Below are 19,079 nucleotides of genomic sequence, written 5' to 3'. Positions count from 1 at the left end.
AAATTCAAATTTTCATATTATGTTTATTCTGTTTAAGCCGAAGACCAGTTTATTTTTATTTTAGTAATTATAAATGCTTCTTGTGTATGGAGGTATATGAATCTTACAGTTATGTTCTGAATGAAAATAAACGGAGACATTATTCCTTTTCCATGTTAAACCTATACATTCTAATGTCATCCAATATCTGATAGTCTATAACAAGCTATATACTTTCAGTTGGATTTACATTGTACATATTAGACATTTGAATAAAACAAGCCAACTCAAATAGATGAATAGAATATTTTGGAAAGGAAATATGTCTCACATGATGACAAAGACATATGTTATTTACCCTTTTGAATGCCTTTCTTTCTTGTTTTGTGCAATGTGTTTATGCCAAGGCTATGTCTTGGTGAAGTATGGTTGAGTACAGAGATTTATGTAAGTTATTTTTCAAATAAAAAAATGGATATTACACTTGACCCGAGTACCACAACAAATATCAAGCATACAAGAGCATTTTATCTATCTTGGCATGACTATTTCTGTTCCAAACATCACAATTCTACTTATTCCTCCAGGTAGTTTTCCACAACATCCACACATTACTATCATTGTATTCCTCCAGGTAGGTTATTCCACAACATCCCACAGATTTATCTATCTTTATTCCCAGGTAGGTTTTCCACAACCATCCACAAATTTACTATCTTTATTCATCCAGGTAGGTTTTTCCACAACATCACAATTACTATCTTTATTCTCCAGGTAGGTTGTTCCACAAATTACTATTTTATTTCTCCAGGTAGGTTGTTCACAACATACATTACTATTTATTTCCAGGTAGGTTGTTCCACAAATACTACTATCTTAATTCTTCCGGTAGGTTGTTCCACAACAATCCACAAATTACTATATTTATTTCTCCAGGTAGGTATGTTCACGAACAGTCCACAAAATTTACCGTATCTTTATTCCTCCCTCTCTGTTCCTCTCTAAGAGGGTGCGGTGCTTTGGGGTTCTGTTTGTGCTGTCTTGTGGGATGAGGCAGGGCCGGAACGTTCTCATCACCGCTGGGACAAGTTTGGTGGTTCTCAAGAACGTCCAGAACACGCTGGAGAACATCACAGGGCTCAGTAGGAGTATGGTGTGCAACCTGCAGGCCAAGAGGGTGTCCATCGACACCACGCCGCTCTGCAACTATGTCAGGATGTTGAGATGGGTCGGCGACGTACTCAGAGCGTTCACAGACTTCGGGGTGGCGGAGTTGGTTTCTGATCTGAAGGTCACGTCAGAAGGAGACACTGAGAAGTTGAGGGACAGGCTGGTTGAAGCTGAGAGGACTCTGAATGGAACTGCAAAGAGCATCCGGGCCGCGGTGGACACGCTGTCCTCTGTAAGTCAGAGACTTTTCCCTGCCTTCAGTTTCCTCCTGCTGATGGGCTTCACAGTGCTGCACTTGAGGAGATATTGCCACAACAAGAAATATGAAAACGTGTACATAACCAGGACTTTCATAAATTTTGATGAGAAGCAGAAGGCAGAAGGAAGGCCTCCAGTGCTCCCCCTCACACCGAAGGAGGCTAGACGCTACATCACCATCCCTTCCCCTCGACTCAGTGCCACGGAAGGGAAAGCCATGCTGAAATTCAGTTTCCCAGTGTTCACCCATTGTCTAGCCTGGGTCTTGTTCATAGGTGTTGATGTACTCATGTTCTGGTTTGTTGAGGTCATCAGAACGCGACTTCATGAGCTAGAGCCATTTCATGTTCCTTTGATTATGAACATAAACGTAAGTATCTATGTTAGTAAAACACACAACAAGATACAGTCTTAGTCAATGATTTATTGCCTTAATTCATTCAATACAARCTAGCCACTAGGCTATAACCCTGTTGCTCTACTGACACATTGTTGTTTCAGGAAGACATGACCATTATTGGTGTCCCCATTTCAGAGGAGATCAACAGGAGGGATTTCTCCTACCAGGTGTCCATCTTTGAGAAGAGTTGCCTTCCTAAACCTAGATTAGTACTCTATGACTCCATCCTACCTCTGGTTGTGTTACTAGCTGCCCTTCTCAGCATGGCCCTGATGTCTGCCAAGCTCACACAGATCAGGCTCATGGTGTGTGAGCAGTTCTTCTCCACCAATGCTGAGGAGAGGGTGGAGTTTCTGCATGCTAAGATCCTGAAGAAGAGATCAAGAAAGGAAGGGAACAGGAAAGCTGAGGAAAGCAGTCTGAGATCCCTCATCAAGAAGGTCTGCATAATCCAGAGATCATTGATAAACATTGATGGAGACCTTAGAATGGTATACTACTGTATATTACATAGATGTTCTTATGTGTGCAGATTAATTTCTCAGTAAAATAATAGATACAATATATGTAAGTTACTAAAGTACTGTTTGATTAATCCATACTTTCTTCATCAGCCAGATTTCTGGTGTCCAATACTCTACAGACCACAGCAGTATGACCCTTTTCAGCAAGCAAGCTAGACTTTCTGCTGCCACAGGAAGAAGTGAGAGACACCCTTTTTTTGTTGAAATTGTGAAATGTGAATTATGAGACACGTTACATTATATAACAACTCAAATCTAGACTAATGACATGTTGTCATTGTAAATACATACAGTYTTTCAGTTTGTTAATTCATGTACCTGTATAAATAAAGGTAAAAAAACATGTTTTTATAATAATAAAAATAAAGGTTAAATGATGGTTACCAAGGTTTCCAAGCAACTTTTTGAAGCAATCTAATGTGAGATGTAAATAGTTCAAACATTGAATAATTGGGACAAAATTACACTTCATTTTAAAGAATAAAAACACCTCAAAAACAGCCATCAATCCCAGTAACTGAGATATAAACTTCTTGTATCTCTATGTCATGTCTTTAACTTCTGCATTTTCTTKATTGTTACCATGGCTATGGAGTTTGGATGATCATAAGTGCACAAGGTAATTGTCTGCAATGAGAACACATAGCTCTGCAAAACATGATATCTGTTTCAGTTGTTTAATGTCGATCAAAAATGACAGGGACAGTCATTTACCAGATTATTTTGTCTCAAGGTATTTACAGTGGGGTTCGAAATTATTGACTACCTTTATTAAGATGAACAAAAATTACTGCTTAAAATACATAATTAAAATACTGAGCTATATTGTATACTCCAAAAAATTGGGAAATTATATTATTTATACTAATACAATTGCTGAGAGAAGGACTTTGTTTAACAAGTAATATACATTTTTTCTCAAACAGTTAGGGGTAAAAATATTGACACCTCTGTTTTCAATACCTTTCAATATCTCACCTTGCGAGAATAATGGCACTGAGCCTTTTTCTAAATTGTTTTATGAGTTGGAGAACACATTGGGAGGGATCTTAAACCATTTCTCAATACAGAATCCTTCCAGATACCTGCTCCTATGGACTGCACTAATTAATTCAAACCACAGGTTTTCAATGGGTTTCAAGTCCGGAAACTGAGATGACCATTGCAAAATTTGGATTTTTCCAAATAAATAATATAATTTCCCAATTTTTTGGAGTGTACAATATAGCTCAGTATTTGAATGATTTATTGAAAACATGTGGTTTGAATTGAAGAGGGCAGTCCATAAGCGCATACTAAGGATCTGAAAGGATTCTGTATGGAGGAAGTGTCTAAGATCACTCCCAATGTGTTCTCCAACTCATAAAACATTTTAGAAAAAGGCTCAGTGCCATTATTGAAAAGTATTGAKAACCGGGGTGTCAATCATTTTGACCCCTACCTTTTCTCTTCAGCAATTGCATTAGTATAAAATAATATAATTTTCTAACATTTTGGGAGCATACAACATAGCTCAGTATATTAATTATTTATTTCTGCCCATCTTTATCATGTCGGACCCCACTGTATATGAAGATAAAGGATCATGTGAAAAATGTTGCCTAATACCATAATTGGACATGGCATTGCTTAATTGTGCTAGGCAGGTCAACTCAGTAAAGTGCAGTGTYAGTGTTTGAAAGAAAATATATACTATTTTAACCCAGGTCTGTTACTGAGAGAAGGCACAGTGAAAGAGAAGGCAGAGAAGGCACAGAGATGAGTGGGCTGACTGTGACTCACACACTGCTGCCACTGACCCGTAGCGTTTCCTCTGATGAACTCACATTATGTCTGCAGAGCCCCAGCGGCTCAGTACCACGTCAGCATGTCAGCATGCCAGCACGCCCAGTAGGAGACAATCCCAATGTGTAGTGTGATGCTGTGTGATAGCAGCACTGGGCCTTTTTTACATAGGCCAGGATGCAATCCAAGGCGCGTTGCAGCGCTGCACTACCAACAAGTTCCCCGGCGTTTGTGAAGCTCGCATTCATGGTAAATGCTGCAGATGTCAGATGATCATTTCCAATTGAAAGCTATTTTGAAGTAGAAATTAGCTTTCAATGTAAAACACTGTGCACTTCTAGACAACCTGCATTTGATAGTATCCCGYCCATAGTTTAACACGGAGATAAGGGTAGACTCTCGTCCAATYTGCCAGATACAAACATAACAAAGACATATTATTGGAAGTTATGTGTTTAAATGGGCATCATCATCACCATCATCATCAAATATAACTATGCAAGTGTTTATTTCACATAGTAATAACACAATACATTTTATGCAATTGTATAAATTGTACTAAATAGTTTGGCAACGTAATATCATCAGAATAAAAGCATTGACTGGCATCTGCATTCAAACAAACATAAATGTTTTCTTGGTCCACCTTAGCAAATTTCACAGACCCATGGTAGCCTTGAGAGAACATGTTGCATGTACAGTTGAAGTCAGAAGTTTACATACACCTTAGCCAAATACATTTAAACTCAGTTTAACTCAGTATTTGGCTAATGTGTATGTAAACTTCCGACTTCAACTGTGTATATATATATATATATATATATATATATATATATATATATATATATATATATATATATATATATATATATATATTTACTGAGTGTACAAAACATTAGGAACACCTGCTCTTTCCATGATAGACTGACCGCGTGTATTCGTGGATTCCAAGGGAAGCCAGGCTTTCCCAAATATTTGACCAATAAAAACATTTAAATTATAAAATAATGTATCTTTTGTCTCTCCCTGTGTTTTCAAAGTTTTCCGTCAATTCGCAAGTAGCTGAATCTCACCAGAAGAATCATCCGAGCGAGGAAAACAGTGTCCCTCTGTCTCAGTATGTGTCGACCATGTATCTGATGCTGTCAGATAGGTCTCCACCATGCGCATCCCCCTCGAATATGCCGATTTGGCAATCGCCTTCTGTAAAAAGAGAGCGACCCTATTACCACCACATCGACGAGGGGATTGTGCGATAAACCTCCAGGTAAACGCTGCACTTCCCAGGAGTCACGTGTATCCCCTGTCACAGGAGGACACGGTGGCTATGGAGACATATGTCACCGAATCTCTGGGACAGGGGTACATTCGGCCCTCCACATCACCTGTCTCCTCGAGTTTATTTTTTGTGAAGAAGAAGGATGGAGGTCTGCGTCCGTGCATTGACTATAGAGGTCTAAATTCCATCACAGTGGGGTTCAGTTACCCTACCTCTCATCGCCACGGCGGTGGAGTCATTCCACGGAGCTCGGTTCTTCACAAAACTGGATCTTAYGAGCYCGTATAACTTGGTGRGAATCCGGGATGGAGATGAGTGGAAAACCGCGTTTAGTACCACATCTGGCCATTATGAGTACCTCYTCATGCCGTATGGGTTGAAAAATGCTCCAGCCGTTTTCCAACCCTTTGTTGACGAGATTCTCAGGGACCTGCACGGGCAGGGTGTAGTGGTTTACATCGATGACATACTGATATATTCCGCCACACGCGCCACGCATGTGTCTCTGGTGCGCAAGGTACTTGGGCGACTGTTGGAGCATGACCTGTACGTCAAGGCCGAGAAATGTGTGTTCTCCAAACAAGCAGTCTCTTTCCTGGGGTATCGCATTTCCACATCTGGGGTGGTGATGGAGTMTGACCYCATTGCGGCCATGCGTAATTGGCCGACTCCGACCACGGTAAAGGAGGTGCAGCGGTTTTTAGTGTTTGCCAATTACTACCGGAGYTTTATCCTGGGTTTTGGGCAGGTGGCTGCTCCCATTACCTCACTGCTGAAGGGGGGACCGGTGCGMTTGCGGTGGTCGGCGGAGGCTGACAGAGCTTTTGGTCGTCTGAAGGCGTTGTTTACCGACGCTCCCGTATTGGCGCATCCGGACCCCTCTTTGCCATTCATAGTGGAGGTGGACGCGTCCGAGGCTGGTGTTGGAGCTGTGCTATCACAGCGCTTCGCCCCTGCGCTTTCTTTTCGAGGTAGCTCAGTCCGGCGGAGTGAAACTATGATGCGGGGGATCGGGAGTTGCTGGCTGTGGTAAAAGCTCTGAAGGTGTGGAGACATTGGCTTGAGGGGGCGAAACACTCTTTTCTCATCTGGACTGACCACCGTAATCTGGAGTACATCCGGGCGACGAGGAGACTGAATCCTCGTCAGGCAAGGTGGGTGATGTTTTTTACCAGATTTCGCTTCACTATCTCTTACAGACCAGGTTCCCGTAACGCGAAGGCCGACACACTGTCCCGTCTCTATGATACCGAGGAGCGGCCCATCGATCAAACCCCCATACTTCCGGCCTCTTGTCTGATGGCACCGGTGTTATGGGAGGTCGAGCGGGCGTCTCGGTTAGAACCTCCTCCATCTCAGTGTCCAGCAGGTCGGAGGTACGTCCTGCTTGGTGTTCGTGATAGATTGATCAGGTGGTCCCACACGCTACCCTCCTCTGGTCATCCGGGGATGGAGAGGACAGTGCGGGCTCTTAGGGGGAAGTACTGGTGGCCCACCTTGGCTAAGGATGTGAGGGTTTATGTTTCCTCCTGTTCGGTGTGCGCTCAGTGTAAGGCTCCTAGACACCTGCCTAGAGGGAAGTTACAGCCCCTCCCCGTTCCACAGCGGCCTTGGTCACACCTGTCTGTGGACTTTCTTACCGATCTTCCTCCGTCACAGGGGAACACTCGATCCCTGGTCGTTGGATCGGTTCTCTAAGTCCAGCCGTCTCCTCCCTTTGCCGGTCTCCTACGGCCTACAGACTGCGGAGGCCCTGTTTACACAGTCTTCCGGCACTACGGGGTGCCTGAGGATAAAGTGTCTGATCGGGGTCCCCAGTTCACTTCCCGGGTTTGGAAGGCGGTTCATGGAGCGTCTGGGGGTCTCGATCAGCCTGACCTCTGGTTTTCACCCCGAGAGTAATGGGCAGGTGGAGAGAGTGAACAGGATGTAGGCAGGTTTCTGCGGTCGTATTCCAGGACCGGCTGGAGAGTGGGCGATGTTCGTCCCATGGGCCGAGATGGCCAGAATTCGCCACTCCCACGGACCTGTCGCTGTTTCAGTGCGTGTTGGGCTATCAGCCGGTCTGGTACCCGTGCATCAGAGTCAGACCGAGGCTCCTGCGGGGAGGATTGGGTGCAGCGCTCAAAGGAACCGTGGAGAGCCGTCCAGGATCCTTAACTTCTCTGGGATATGTGGGACGGTAGCGCCCACTTGGCCAAAGCCAGAAAAAATGTAGCCCCAAATTCAAATATATTACTATAAAAATCAATCTTTCATGAAATCACACCATGAAAGACACACATTTAAAGCTACACATGTTGTGAATCCAGCCAACATGTCTGATTTCAAAAAGGATTTACGGGGAAAGCACACCAAACAATTATTTAGCTCAGTACTAGCCACAGAAAACACAGCCATTTTCCCAGCAAAAGATAGTAGTCACAAAAAAGCAGAAATAGAGATAAAATGAATCACTAACCTTTGATGATCTTCATCAGATGACACTCATAGAACATCATGTTACACAATACATTTATGTTTTGTTCGATAATGTGCATATTTATACCACAAATCTCGTTTACATTGGCGCCATGTTCAGAAATGCCTCCAAAATATCCGGAGAAATTGCAGAGAGCCACGTCAATAACAGAAATACTCATTATAAACTTTGATGAAAGATACATGTTTTACATATAATTAAAGATACACTTGTTCTTAATGCAACCGCTGTGTCAGATTTAAAAAAAACTTTACGTAAAAAGCACACCATGCAATAATCTGAGACGGCGCTCAGATAAAAACAACATTTCTCCGCCATGTTGGAGTCAACAGAAATTACATCATAAATATCCCTTACCTTTGATCTCTTCATCAGAATGCACTCCCAGGCATCCTAGTTCCACAATTAAATCGTTGTGTTGTTCGATAATGTCCATTACTTATGTCTAAGTAGCTACTTTTGCTCGCATGTTTAGTGCACATGTCCAAACGCTCGCGCAGATGCAGGCAAACTCGGACGAAAACTTCAAAAAGTTATATAACAGGTCGAATAATTGGTCAAACTAAGTAGAGAATCAATCTTCAGGATGTTGTTATCATATATATCCAATAACGTTCCAACCGCGAGCATTCCTTCATGTCTGTGAGAAGTTATGGAACGCAAGGCGATATCATGAGGAAAGCGCGTGACCAGGAACTGGCATTCTGCCAGACCAGTGACTGAAAACCTCCCATCCGGCCCACATCACACTAGAGCAGGGGTGTCAAAGTCAAATGGACGGAGGGCCAAATAAAAAATTTAGCTACAAGCCGAGGGCCGGACTGTTCGAATGATCATTGAAAAATTTTTAAATGACGCATATAGTCTAGTGAACCTAATTGAACTATTGAAAACCTAACAAATATATTCCAATATGATCAGATAAATAAAGCAATATTTTCTTATGGCTCTGTCAGTAATCTTTTAATTTTCAACAGACACAAAAGACAAATTTCCTTATATAAAAATCCCCATAACATGAACATTAAATGAAAGAAACCGGTATTCAAGGCACCATCAGTAGCCTATATTTTCTATTTTATAGCAAAAGTGGGCTATAATTTACTTCAAAGAAAAAAACAATAATAGCAATTTTCTATCATCCACTCAACTGAAAATTTTTTAAATATAATTGGATTGAAATACTATAAATAAAAATTATAATCAAAAACACACACTCTTGTTTAAGGAGAAGTAACATGCAGTGAAAACAAATATTAAACTTTAACTTTTAAACTTGAACTGAGTAAAAACTCTAAATATGTGATTGCACAGTAATGTTCACTTGTTTGAGGTTGAGGGTGATACTTGGTGGTGTCCTCATTCTTTCATCAATGTTCGGTCGGTAAGGCTCTGAGCTGAGGAAATCCTCAGAATTGAGTGGAGGTGTTCAGCAGTAAGTCGACTTCTGTGTGATGTTTTGTTCAGGTTCATCAAAGAAAACAGTTGTTCACACAGGTATGTGCTGCCAAACATAGACAACGTTTGAGCAGCCTGGATGCGCAGCTGGGGCATTGTGTCGGGGAGGAAACGGGCGAACTCCGCAGCACCCACTGCCGCATATTTTGCCCTCAGGCTCATTGCATTGGAGGTCAATCAACTCATTTGGAGGTTTGGTGGTGAGCTTTCCACGTCAACAGCAAATGGGTTACCGAGCAGTTCCAACTGCTTTTTTTGCTTCAAAGTCAGCAAATCGGCGTTCGAAAGTCAGCGGCAAGCATATCCTATTTTATCAGCCAACTGTGCGCTCGGGAACGCACTGGTAGAGAGCTCACCGTTGCATTGTGGGAAATGTAGTATTGGTGCGTGTAAAAGTCTGCGGGCTGCGGCTTGCTGCGGTCTGGGCCGGTTCTAATAATAAATCAAGATCATCCCAGGGGCCGTAAAAAACCTTCTCGCGGGCGCCGATGTGGCCCGCGGGCCTTGACTCGACATATATGCACTAGAGGCTTCACCACGTTCTACAGACTGTTGACATCTATGAAGGCGTAGGAAGTGCAAACAATCCATATCTTACAGGGAATTTAATTGGCGATGAGTTGAACATTGACCAGTCTCAGAATTCTCACTTCCGTTTGGATTTTTTCTCAGGTTTTTGCCTGCCATATGTTCTGTTTATACTCACAGACATCATTCAACAGTTTTAGAAACGTCAGAGTGTTTTATATCCAATAATAATATAATAATATGCATATATTAGCATCTGGGACAGAGTAGGAGGCAGTTCACTATGGGCACAAAATTCATCCAAAAGTGAAAATGCTGCCCCCTATCATAAAGAAGTTAAACGGGCCGTGGGCAGACAGAAGGTGAGATCTGACGCCACGTAGTGAGGCCCCCGTGTTCGCACGGGGACAGGGTCTGCTCTCGACCTGCCTCTCGCCGCCCTGCCGGAAGCTGGTCCGCGGGTACTGTCACGACTTCCACCGAAGTCCTCCTCTCCCTGCTCGGCGCGCGCTCGCGGTCGTTGTCGCCGGTCTACTAGCTGCCACCGATCCTTTTTCCTTTTCTTTTGGTTATGTCTGTTTTGTGTTTCACCTGGTTTCATTTTGGTAATTAGGGGGGTATTTATATCGACATTTCCTTTGAGGTTTTGTGCGGGATTGTTTTCATTTGACTGTCAGTGAGTTTGGGTTTCGTGTTCATTAGTTCATGTTTAACATGGTTTTCCCTGGACTGTGTCTGAGTGGGGTTTCGTGGCTACTGCTGTAGTCCGGTGTTCTGTTATTTTTATGACTGGTTGAATAAAACGCCCTTTTCTTCGGAACTTGTTCTCCCTGCGCCTGACTCCACACCCACATCTCATGTGGGGGATCTACAAAATAAACATCATAATAGTATTTGGAACATGAGGAGAAAAACAGCTTACAAGGCACGTCATCTACAATATTTTTCAGTCAATAAATTGTGTCTAAACATTTTCAGCGTTTTCTTACAGTACTATTGTGGCAGCTATTTGAGAAGTGCTGCATAAGCACAGTAAAAAAAATTGTGCTGCCTGCTACCCGGGTATCCAGACATTATTCTGTCTGCCATATGCCTAGGGCTGCTGGAATGAGACGTTAAATCTAAATGAGCAGTTTAAATTAATTGACAGATGATACAGATCACTTTTAAAGTATGCATTTAAGAAACGCTGTGTCTAATGGAAGGTAAAACTTTAACCTTTAATTGGTTGCTGCTGAGAAATTACAACTATGAAACTATATGAGCAGCTAGAAGAGAGAAAGCAATCTTACAATTCAATTCAAATTCATTGTTTTAATAAATGATTAATAACAATGCTGTTATGACAGGTAATATTTCCCTCCACAGTCATCTTGTGTAGCGGCAATAAAATAAAAACAAACAATTCTAAAAAAGGGGAAGGAGAAGGACACCAGGCTAAAAGACTAAATAATTAAGACGAATAGAGAGAGTTATTTTCTCCATCCCTCCGGTACCCTAATGACACAAACCAAAAGGATATGTCCTAAATGGCACCCTATTTCCCATAGTGCACTACTTTTGATCAGAGCCTTATGTAGGGAATATGATGCTATTTGGCATGTAGAACTACTGTAGCTTTGTTGCATTGCATAACTGAGTCTTGCCTCCGGACCCTGATGTTTCTAAGCCACATTTAGGCCAATTAATTACGCAGTTTCACAGATGAATTCATAGTTACAAAAATCTAACATGAAGAGCTACAAAGCCTCAATCCCACTATAGGACTAGAACAAAGTGGTAGCACACATACTGTACAACAAACAATGCTACTATACTGTACTTCAATATGTAATTGTATACTATAGGATTACTATACAACCGCTAGTCTCTCATCACAGCCCATTKAAATGTTAAAAGACATAATCCAGTAGCTGATTTGGTTCTGGGTGCTGAGACTTTACAACCTCACAAGCCTGGGACACTAAAATTGATCTGAAATAGAAATGGACATGATGTRGTCATCAAGGCTAAGAGGATAGGTAGGGACTAGATCTCTTCCTTATTCCAGAGCTGCATGCATTAGTAATATTCACAAGGTCTGTTTGAGCTGAGCAACACGTTCATCCCCCTTCCTACCCCTTCTTCAGCTCACATCAACACTTTGTGATTTGCCTTGAGGGACCAAGCCCAGATTCCATAGGAAAGAGAGCAGTGCTGTTACTGCTGGGTTATGTAAGCCTGTTATGGCTGTTGCTAGCTCCTGGCCTTGCATGCACACATACGCTAGTCTAGTTTACTTCTTTTAGTTAAGAGATATGTACCGGTTACAAGGTGTGGTGTTGTGTGTGTGTGGTGTGTGTGTTGTTGTTGTGTGTGTGAGGTGGACTGAATATAACTAACTATGCGTAACAGCCTGGATATATTAGCCGTGGCAACACTGCTGTGTCATCTGCATCGTTCAAAAGATAATTTAAAAGAGATTTGCACATTTGATCTCTTTTTGCACTGATCCATTGGGCATATGGTTAATGTTTGGGAAATTAATAAGGGTTATGAATAATCCCAGGAGCAATTCAACATCTTATGTAAGCACTGATGTTTGATAGTAATATCCGGTTGGGACGTGTCATTTTGTTATGTTGAGGTTGACACATTTTCTCATAAATTGAGACCTGTTACTCTGATCTCTCACAATACAAAATACCTGAATGTAGATTTAAATGTTATTTTAAGTCAAATAATGGTGTTGTTTAGGCCAAAGGGAAGGGTTTATAATGTCATTCCTAGAGTAGAAAGAAACTGACATTTTGTTATCTTATATGAGGCTGTTAGATGTGGAATGCACTCCCAACTCTCAACAGACAGAGATACAGTGTGTCCCTGTTATGCAGTGTTACCCCCCCCCCCCCACAACACACACACACACACCACACACGCACACGCACACGCACTACGACACGCACACACACACACACACACACACACACACACACACACACATCACACACACACACACAACACACACACCACCTGTACGTACATATCTCTACTAAGAAGTAAACTAGTACGTGATGGTGTTATTGTTGTGCAGTGCAAAGTGGGGCAATGATGGGGTGGCTGGGGTACCGACACATTCGAGCCCCTATCACAGCTTGACATAACCCGACACACTGTATCAGTCTCGTCTGTAGTAGAACAGAGATCTTAGCTGCTGGCTGCTTTACTGATGTGAAATCTCGAGTGCTTTGCGCACTCCTCTAATCGGCATAGATCACAAAGTGGTTGGCCCGAATATAGTATGAGCTGATTGTAAAGACAAATAGGTCAGTTTCTTTCTTAATCTAGGAATGACGCTTATGCAAACCCTTCCCTTTTGGCCAATTTCAAAACAACACCATGTATTGACTTAAAATACGATTTTAAATTATACATTCAGGTATTTTATTTGTGATGAAGACTGGTAGGATAGGAGGGTAAAACAGGTCCTCAATTTATGAGAAATAAGTGGTCAACCTCCAACAATGAACGTTGTAAATTATGACCTACTAGCTGCAACACCGTTTACCATTCCAGTGGCACGAGGTATACATTTAATTGCATGCATTACACAGCTCTTATCTCGACTTCAATATATCCCCGGGCAAAAGAGTCTAAGTCCATTCAGCCTTACTAAGGCATGTTGAATTGACTCAACCTGACCTACCTATTATTTTCACTACCTTCGAGTCTTTTAAAATTCCGCTAGACAGGAAACCATATCCATTATGTTTCCAATTTCTGAGTTTCCTCAGAATGGATAATCAGGTAGATTTTTCCGCCATAGTCCCAAGGCGCTGAGTCTGAAGGATTTTGTGGAGATTGTCTGCACGCCCCAGAACCAAAATCAGCATAAACTGGTATTTAAATGCTCTGTTTTAAATTATTTTTCTAACATATTAATTTTGAATGGGCTTGTGAGGAAACGATCGCAGGAGATGACACAGCTCAAGCTGTGTTGCCACGTGGCTAATTTGATATTCCTAAGTAATTCCGGCTGGACATTAGATTGATTATTATTCAGCTTGATACCTATAAGTTACGATATATCCAGGCATTACATGATCGAACCATAGAGTTTATATATTCAGCTGGCAGTACCATTTATTTTACGTTATTATCGCTGTACTAGTAGCAATTGGTTTTGTTAGTTTACATGTATTGTGTATCCGCTATAGACCAGCGTCTTTGTATTCGCTCTCTAAGTCCTATAGTTTAGGGATTTGATGACTTTGTATCTCTTTCACTGTATAGGAGTGTCTTCCATGTATACTTTTTAATGAATTCAGTTCTGATGAACTGCTATGCCTAAGGGCTGTTAACTCTACATTGGTAAGTTCCTATATTGTGGCCTTTCCCGAGAACCTCATGTACCGCAGTTCCGGATCTGTATCAATGACCATCAGTTAGCGACCTGCAATAGTTTGTTGCTAACAATATCTATTACAGGTGGTCTTGTAGTTCCTACCATGCCACAAATATCATCACGAGTTATATTTCAACCTCTACCATAGGAGAGCTCTGAGTCAAAAAGTGTGATGTACCATAGTTGCATCTGGATGGTTATATTCAACATAGGGGTACCATAGTCTTATTATATCAGGCAGTGGTACTGGCCCATTTATAGAGTCATATCCTATGTTTGTGGTTTGGATTGCGAGGTCTATTGAGTTACCAAAGTAGAGTATCACGTGACGCAGGGGCATGAGAAAAATAGTAACACTCCTCTCTCATTCGTCTATATATGGTTATTTAGTTCTTAGGTAGTATACCTGTCCAGGGTGTCGCTTCTCCTTCCCCCTTCTTTTTGGTAGAATAACCAATTGTTTGTAGTTTGATATTTCTCCAATGTTGATTCGCTCGCTTACGACAATAGACATGCAACTGTAGTTAGTTATATTGCGAAGAGGGCGATAGATTACCATTAATATTCCTAGTGTTATTAACTCAAGGGCACCTTATGGTGTCATTTGTATATCACTTCTAGTCTATAACGATTATGAGATTTGATATATTGACAAGGCGATGTTCTGCTCATAAGAGTGTTCTGTTCTCTCTTTTCTAGGACTTGATCCGGCTGTCTCTACTATAATTTTCAAGTATGTTGTGTATATTTTAACTTCGCTGTACCCCATTTAGCAGTAGCATACCAAGTATTATAAGGTGCTACCAAGACTGTTACATTTACTCATTGCGATTTAAGAACACGAGGCGTGTTTTCTTATAATGATCCCAGGCCGATACTTATGAACAACATGTGATAAGCGTTGTTATCAAATTCTGTCAATTAATTTAAATCCCAATCTGCTACATTTAACCTGGATCCCTTTATACGTAGCGTCTGATTCCAGCGAGCTCCATAATGGTCATATCCTCCATATGGTGCAGACAGGCTAATAATTCTGGTTACCCATAGCCGTGAAGGTTATATTCCCGGCCTGACGTTAGTATGGTTTAAGCCTATACCAGCCATGTAACGGACAGCACAATATTGTTTTATTTTTACTGTGTTATGCATGCACCTGTCTCTAACAGATAGCTGCCACAATGCTTGTACATGATAAAGGAAAATGTTAATAGTACTACAATCTGAATTGACTGAAATAATATTTGTCAATGAATGTGCCTGTAAGCTGTTTTTCTTCCACTTCATGTTCAAATTACTATCTATGATGTAGTTTGTCGAATGCTCCCCCAATGTGGAGATGTACTGAGGTTAGTAGTTATTGTGGAGTCAGGCTCGCCAGGGGATGATACAAGTTCGAACGAAAAGGCTGTTGTATATCAGATCCATAGACTCAGTTAAACCATTATATAAATCCGAACCCACCGGCACAGCAGTAGGCCAGCGAAGACCCCATCAGACCCACCCTGATGTCCAGGAACAAATACACACCGGTGTTAAACATAATGGGAACTTATATTCCATAGAACGGACGGCCAAACCGCTAAACGCATTAACTGGACCAAGTCAAATGGGTTAAAAGATACAATATATCCCCCGGCCCCAAAACCTCAATAGAGACTCATTTAAGTATAAATGTCGAATTACCCAGTACTAAGATACTCCCCCGAGATTTAACCTAAAATGAACAACCGGTTGAAACACAAAACAGACGATAACCAATAAAGGAATATAGAGAAAAAGTGAACTATCTATCAGCGGGTTACGGCCAAGCTATAGACCTAGTTAGTTTATCCAGGGGCCTGGTGATCACTACGATCCGTGTTATACCGATCCGGGCCCGCTGACCAGTTAGTAATCCAGGCCCTGCCGTAGCACCGCAAATAGGGAGTAGTGAGGAACTTGCAATTCCCAGGGCGGTTGGGCCATTGGTGATTAGTAGTATACGTGACAGTACCCCCCCGCGGCGGATTCCAGCTTCGCTGGTCAGAGCAGGTCTGACGATGAGTAGTTCAGTTTTAGGTCTGAGCATAGCACGACCCGCGTGTCCCCCCCGTGTGCGAACACGGCGATAGGTTAGTTATCCAGGGCGCCTCATTCCTCACCTAGGTGAGGCTTTAGGTCAGATCTTCACCCCTGTCGTCGTGGTCGCCTACCAGGCACGTCTTCAATAAGGCGTTCTTTAGTTATATAGATCCGTGTTTCTGTAGTGGACAAGTTTAGATAGGCCAAGGCCCTGGTACCGCCACTAGGTAGGCATTATTCACTATCTGCAGGCTTCCCCATGAATTTAGGGATGGCGACCATAGTTGATGAACTGCCTCTTTAACTCCTGTCCCACCAGGGATGCCTTTTGAATTATCCAATTAAGTTAAGTTGTATTATATTTCTCAGATTACTATGTTTAACATATCTGGCATATAATAGAAAATCAACTGCTTTGACGGTTCTAAAACTGTATTTGATTATAATCCAGGTCGGGTGTGCCTAGTGACAAAGGTATTTATAAAACAGGAACTGTTCATATGGCTAGGCAATCCAAGAACCTTAAGACCAAGAAGATTTACCTATAAACATAGAGAGTGACCGAATTCTGAGACAGCTTGGTCACTATGGTTACCTCAACTCCATCAGCCTTATTCAAGTTTCCCTGTAAGAGTATTTTGGATCTGTTTCCCTGCAACGTTCCTCCGCTGGGCTTCCCCATAGAATCCAGTATAAGATGTCAACAGTCTGTTTAGAACGTGAATCTGCCAGTGGGCCCTCTTAGGTACAGATTCATAAGTATTGTCTTGATCTCGGTAAGTGACTCCGCGGGCCACCACATACGGGCCCAGCTGGAGAAGGTTTTGAACTATGAGCGCTCCTAGGTGATATCCTGCAATCCTTGATGTTATCCATAAGTGTTATAGTTAACCGTAGCTTCCTCGGTCTACACGCAGCCCCTGGCGCTCTTTAGCTGATAGTCTCTTCGCTCATGGTTCATAATTCTGTGTGTCAGTTGGCTCGAGTCTGGTTTTACACTGCGACCATGGTATCACTGTGATCTCATTTTGCCCATCAATAGGTCTAACCTAGTGGGTAGTCTTTCGCTTACTAGGTTTAGCGGGGGTTTCGTACGAGGTAGACGTCGTTTGGTTCAGTGTAGGTTCTAGGAAAGTCTATTGGTGCCTGGTTGGTTTCTCCAATTAGAGACAGCGTTTTGTTGTCTGCTATGGGTGGATGACCCTTAATATTAATAGAGGGTCATCGATACATTGCTCTCTAAGTGGTGTTGTAGCTGTCGGTAACGACCTGGACTATTTTTTTGGTATTTGCTGACGTTTTGTTGAGTCAGCACGACACAAAATAGCAGTGTTGATAATATCTGTAGTCAGTGCCTTCGGATAATACGGTCGTCCCCAGGTCCCTAGTTTATTTGGTGTTAGTGTGAGGGTGGGTAAAAGTGTCTTCGTTTACCGCTTACATCGCTGCGCTTTTAACTGGCGTTTGATTGACCTTCACAAAAAAAGATAAGCCGATGATAGCACTCTCGGGCCTTAAGAAGTACTCGCCTTTTTGGCTTAGCTGCAATCTGCGTGCTTTGCGTTGAGCTCAAATCAGGCACCCGTGTTTACGCTCCTTCGAACACAGTAGACCCCAGCTTGCGCACACTCCCACGAGCCACTGCTCAATTACATTCGTTGTCTATCAAATATGGCCCCGGCGGTAGTCAAACGCTACCTCGTCGCTCGCACAACTGTGTTTCTTTGATGGAACCAACATGAGAGCAAGAAACATCACACAGAAGTCCCGACACCTACCACTCATACTGACACTGATGACAGACCTCCCTAGCTGCAATGTAGCTAGTACCATGGATGATTGTTTATCAGCGATCCCATGTCTGCGAGCAGACCTTAACCCCGCACGAGTTGATGAACTTGTGGAGAGAGATGAATGGTGCCTACCCTACCGTAGCGCAAAGGCGGGAGCCGACTAGAAGTGCCCACGAGCGGACTCGAAACCACTCAATTATCGAAAGGAGTGAACAGCTCCTCCCTCGACGGAAGCAAAGACTTTGGTGCAGATCAACAGCCCGTATAATATAGTTAGACAGAATAATTTTATTCTCTAGTGGGTTGGCAAGGTCTTTCTCTAGAAGTTAGAGAAGTGGGCGAGTATAGGTAGAAAAGCAATATTTGCGCTCTTATCTACCTGGTGACTCGAGTGATGATACCGATTTCTCGTATTTGAAAGCGAAGGACAACGGTTGTGTGTGTTTAATCGTTGAGATAGAATAGAGTCTGTATGCATGGTGTCTCCTTGATACGTCGTTAGTGTCAGATAGCTCATTCTCAGAGGTTCTCCAGGATTTATCTTATATCACTTATCTTCCAGATCTTGGAGGCGTGAGAATGATTAGGTATAGAGTTCGATATATAGTGTTTTTTCTTTGAAGTGGCCTAGAATTTAAGGATGGCCCAACTGGTTTGCACATATAATAGAGAATATAGGCCTCACTGATGGCCGCTGCCTGAAAGAATACCGAGTTTCTCTGTCACTTTAATCCATTCCCCATGTTATGAAGGATGTTTCCGTGTTTTTCTATTATACAAGGTAACTCTGTGTCTGGTTTGTGATGGCTGTTGAAAAATTACAGATTACGTGGACAGCTTAACCATCAAATGGAAAATGCTGGCCTTCTCTTTATCTGAGATCATCTATTGGAATATGTATATATATTTATATTTAGGTTGTTCAATAGGTTCATAGTTTCAGCCGTTCAGCTTAGACTATGTGCGTCATTTATA

General features: G+C 42.3%; 1 protein-coding gene across 1 annotated transcript in view; it reads left to right on the top strand.

The window, feature by feature from the left end:
• LOC111964949 (dendritic cell-specific transmembrane protein) overlaps positions 1-2,704 on the top strand; it is a 7,561-nt gene extending 4,857 nt beyond the window's left edge. Inside the window, 3 exon segments of the mRNA XM_023988841.2 lie at positions 966-1,777; positions 1,909-2,247; positions 2,422-2,704. Coding sequence (XP_023844609.2) covers positions 966-1,777; positions 1,909-2,247; positions 2,422-2,487 — 1,217 coding nt within the window. The 3' untranslated portion in view covers positions 2,488-2,704.
• The last annotated feature ends 16,375 nt before the right edge of the window (positions 2,705-19,079 follow it).

The sequence above is a fragment of the Salvelinus sp. IW2-2015 genome, linkage group LG6.1, assembly GCF_002910315.2.
Source record: "Salvelinus sp. IW2-2015 linkage group LG6.1, ASM291031v2, whole genome shotgun sequence".
Classification (NCBI taxonomy): Eukaryota; Metazoa; Chordata; class Actinopteri; order Salmoniformes; family Salmonidae; genus Salvelinus; species Salvelinus sp. IW2-2015.
Note: the sequence above shows the minus strand (reverse complement) of the source record. Positions and strands in the feature narration are given on the sequence as shown.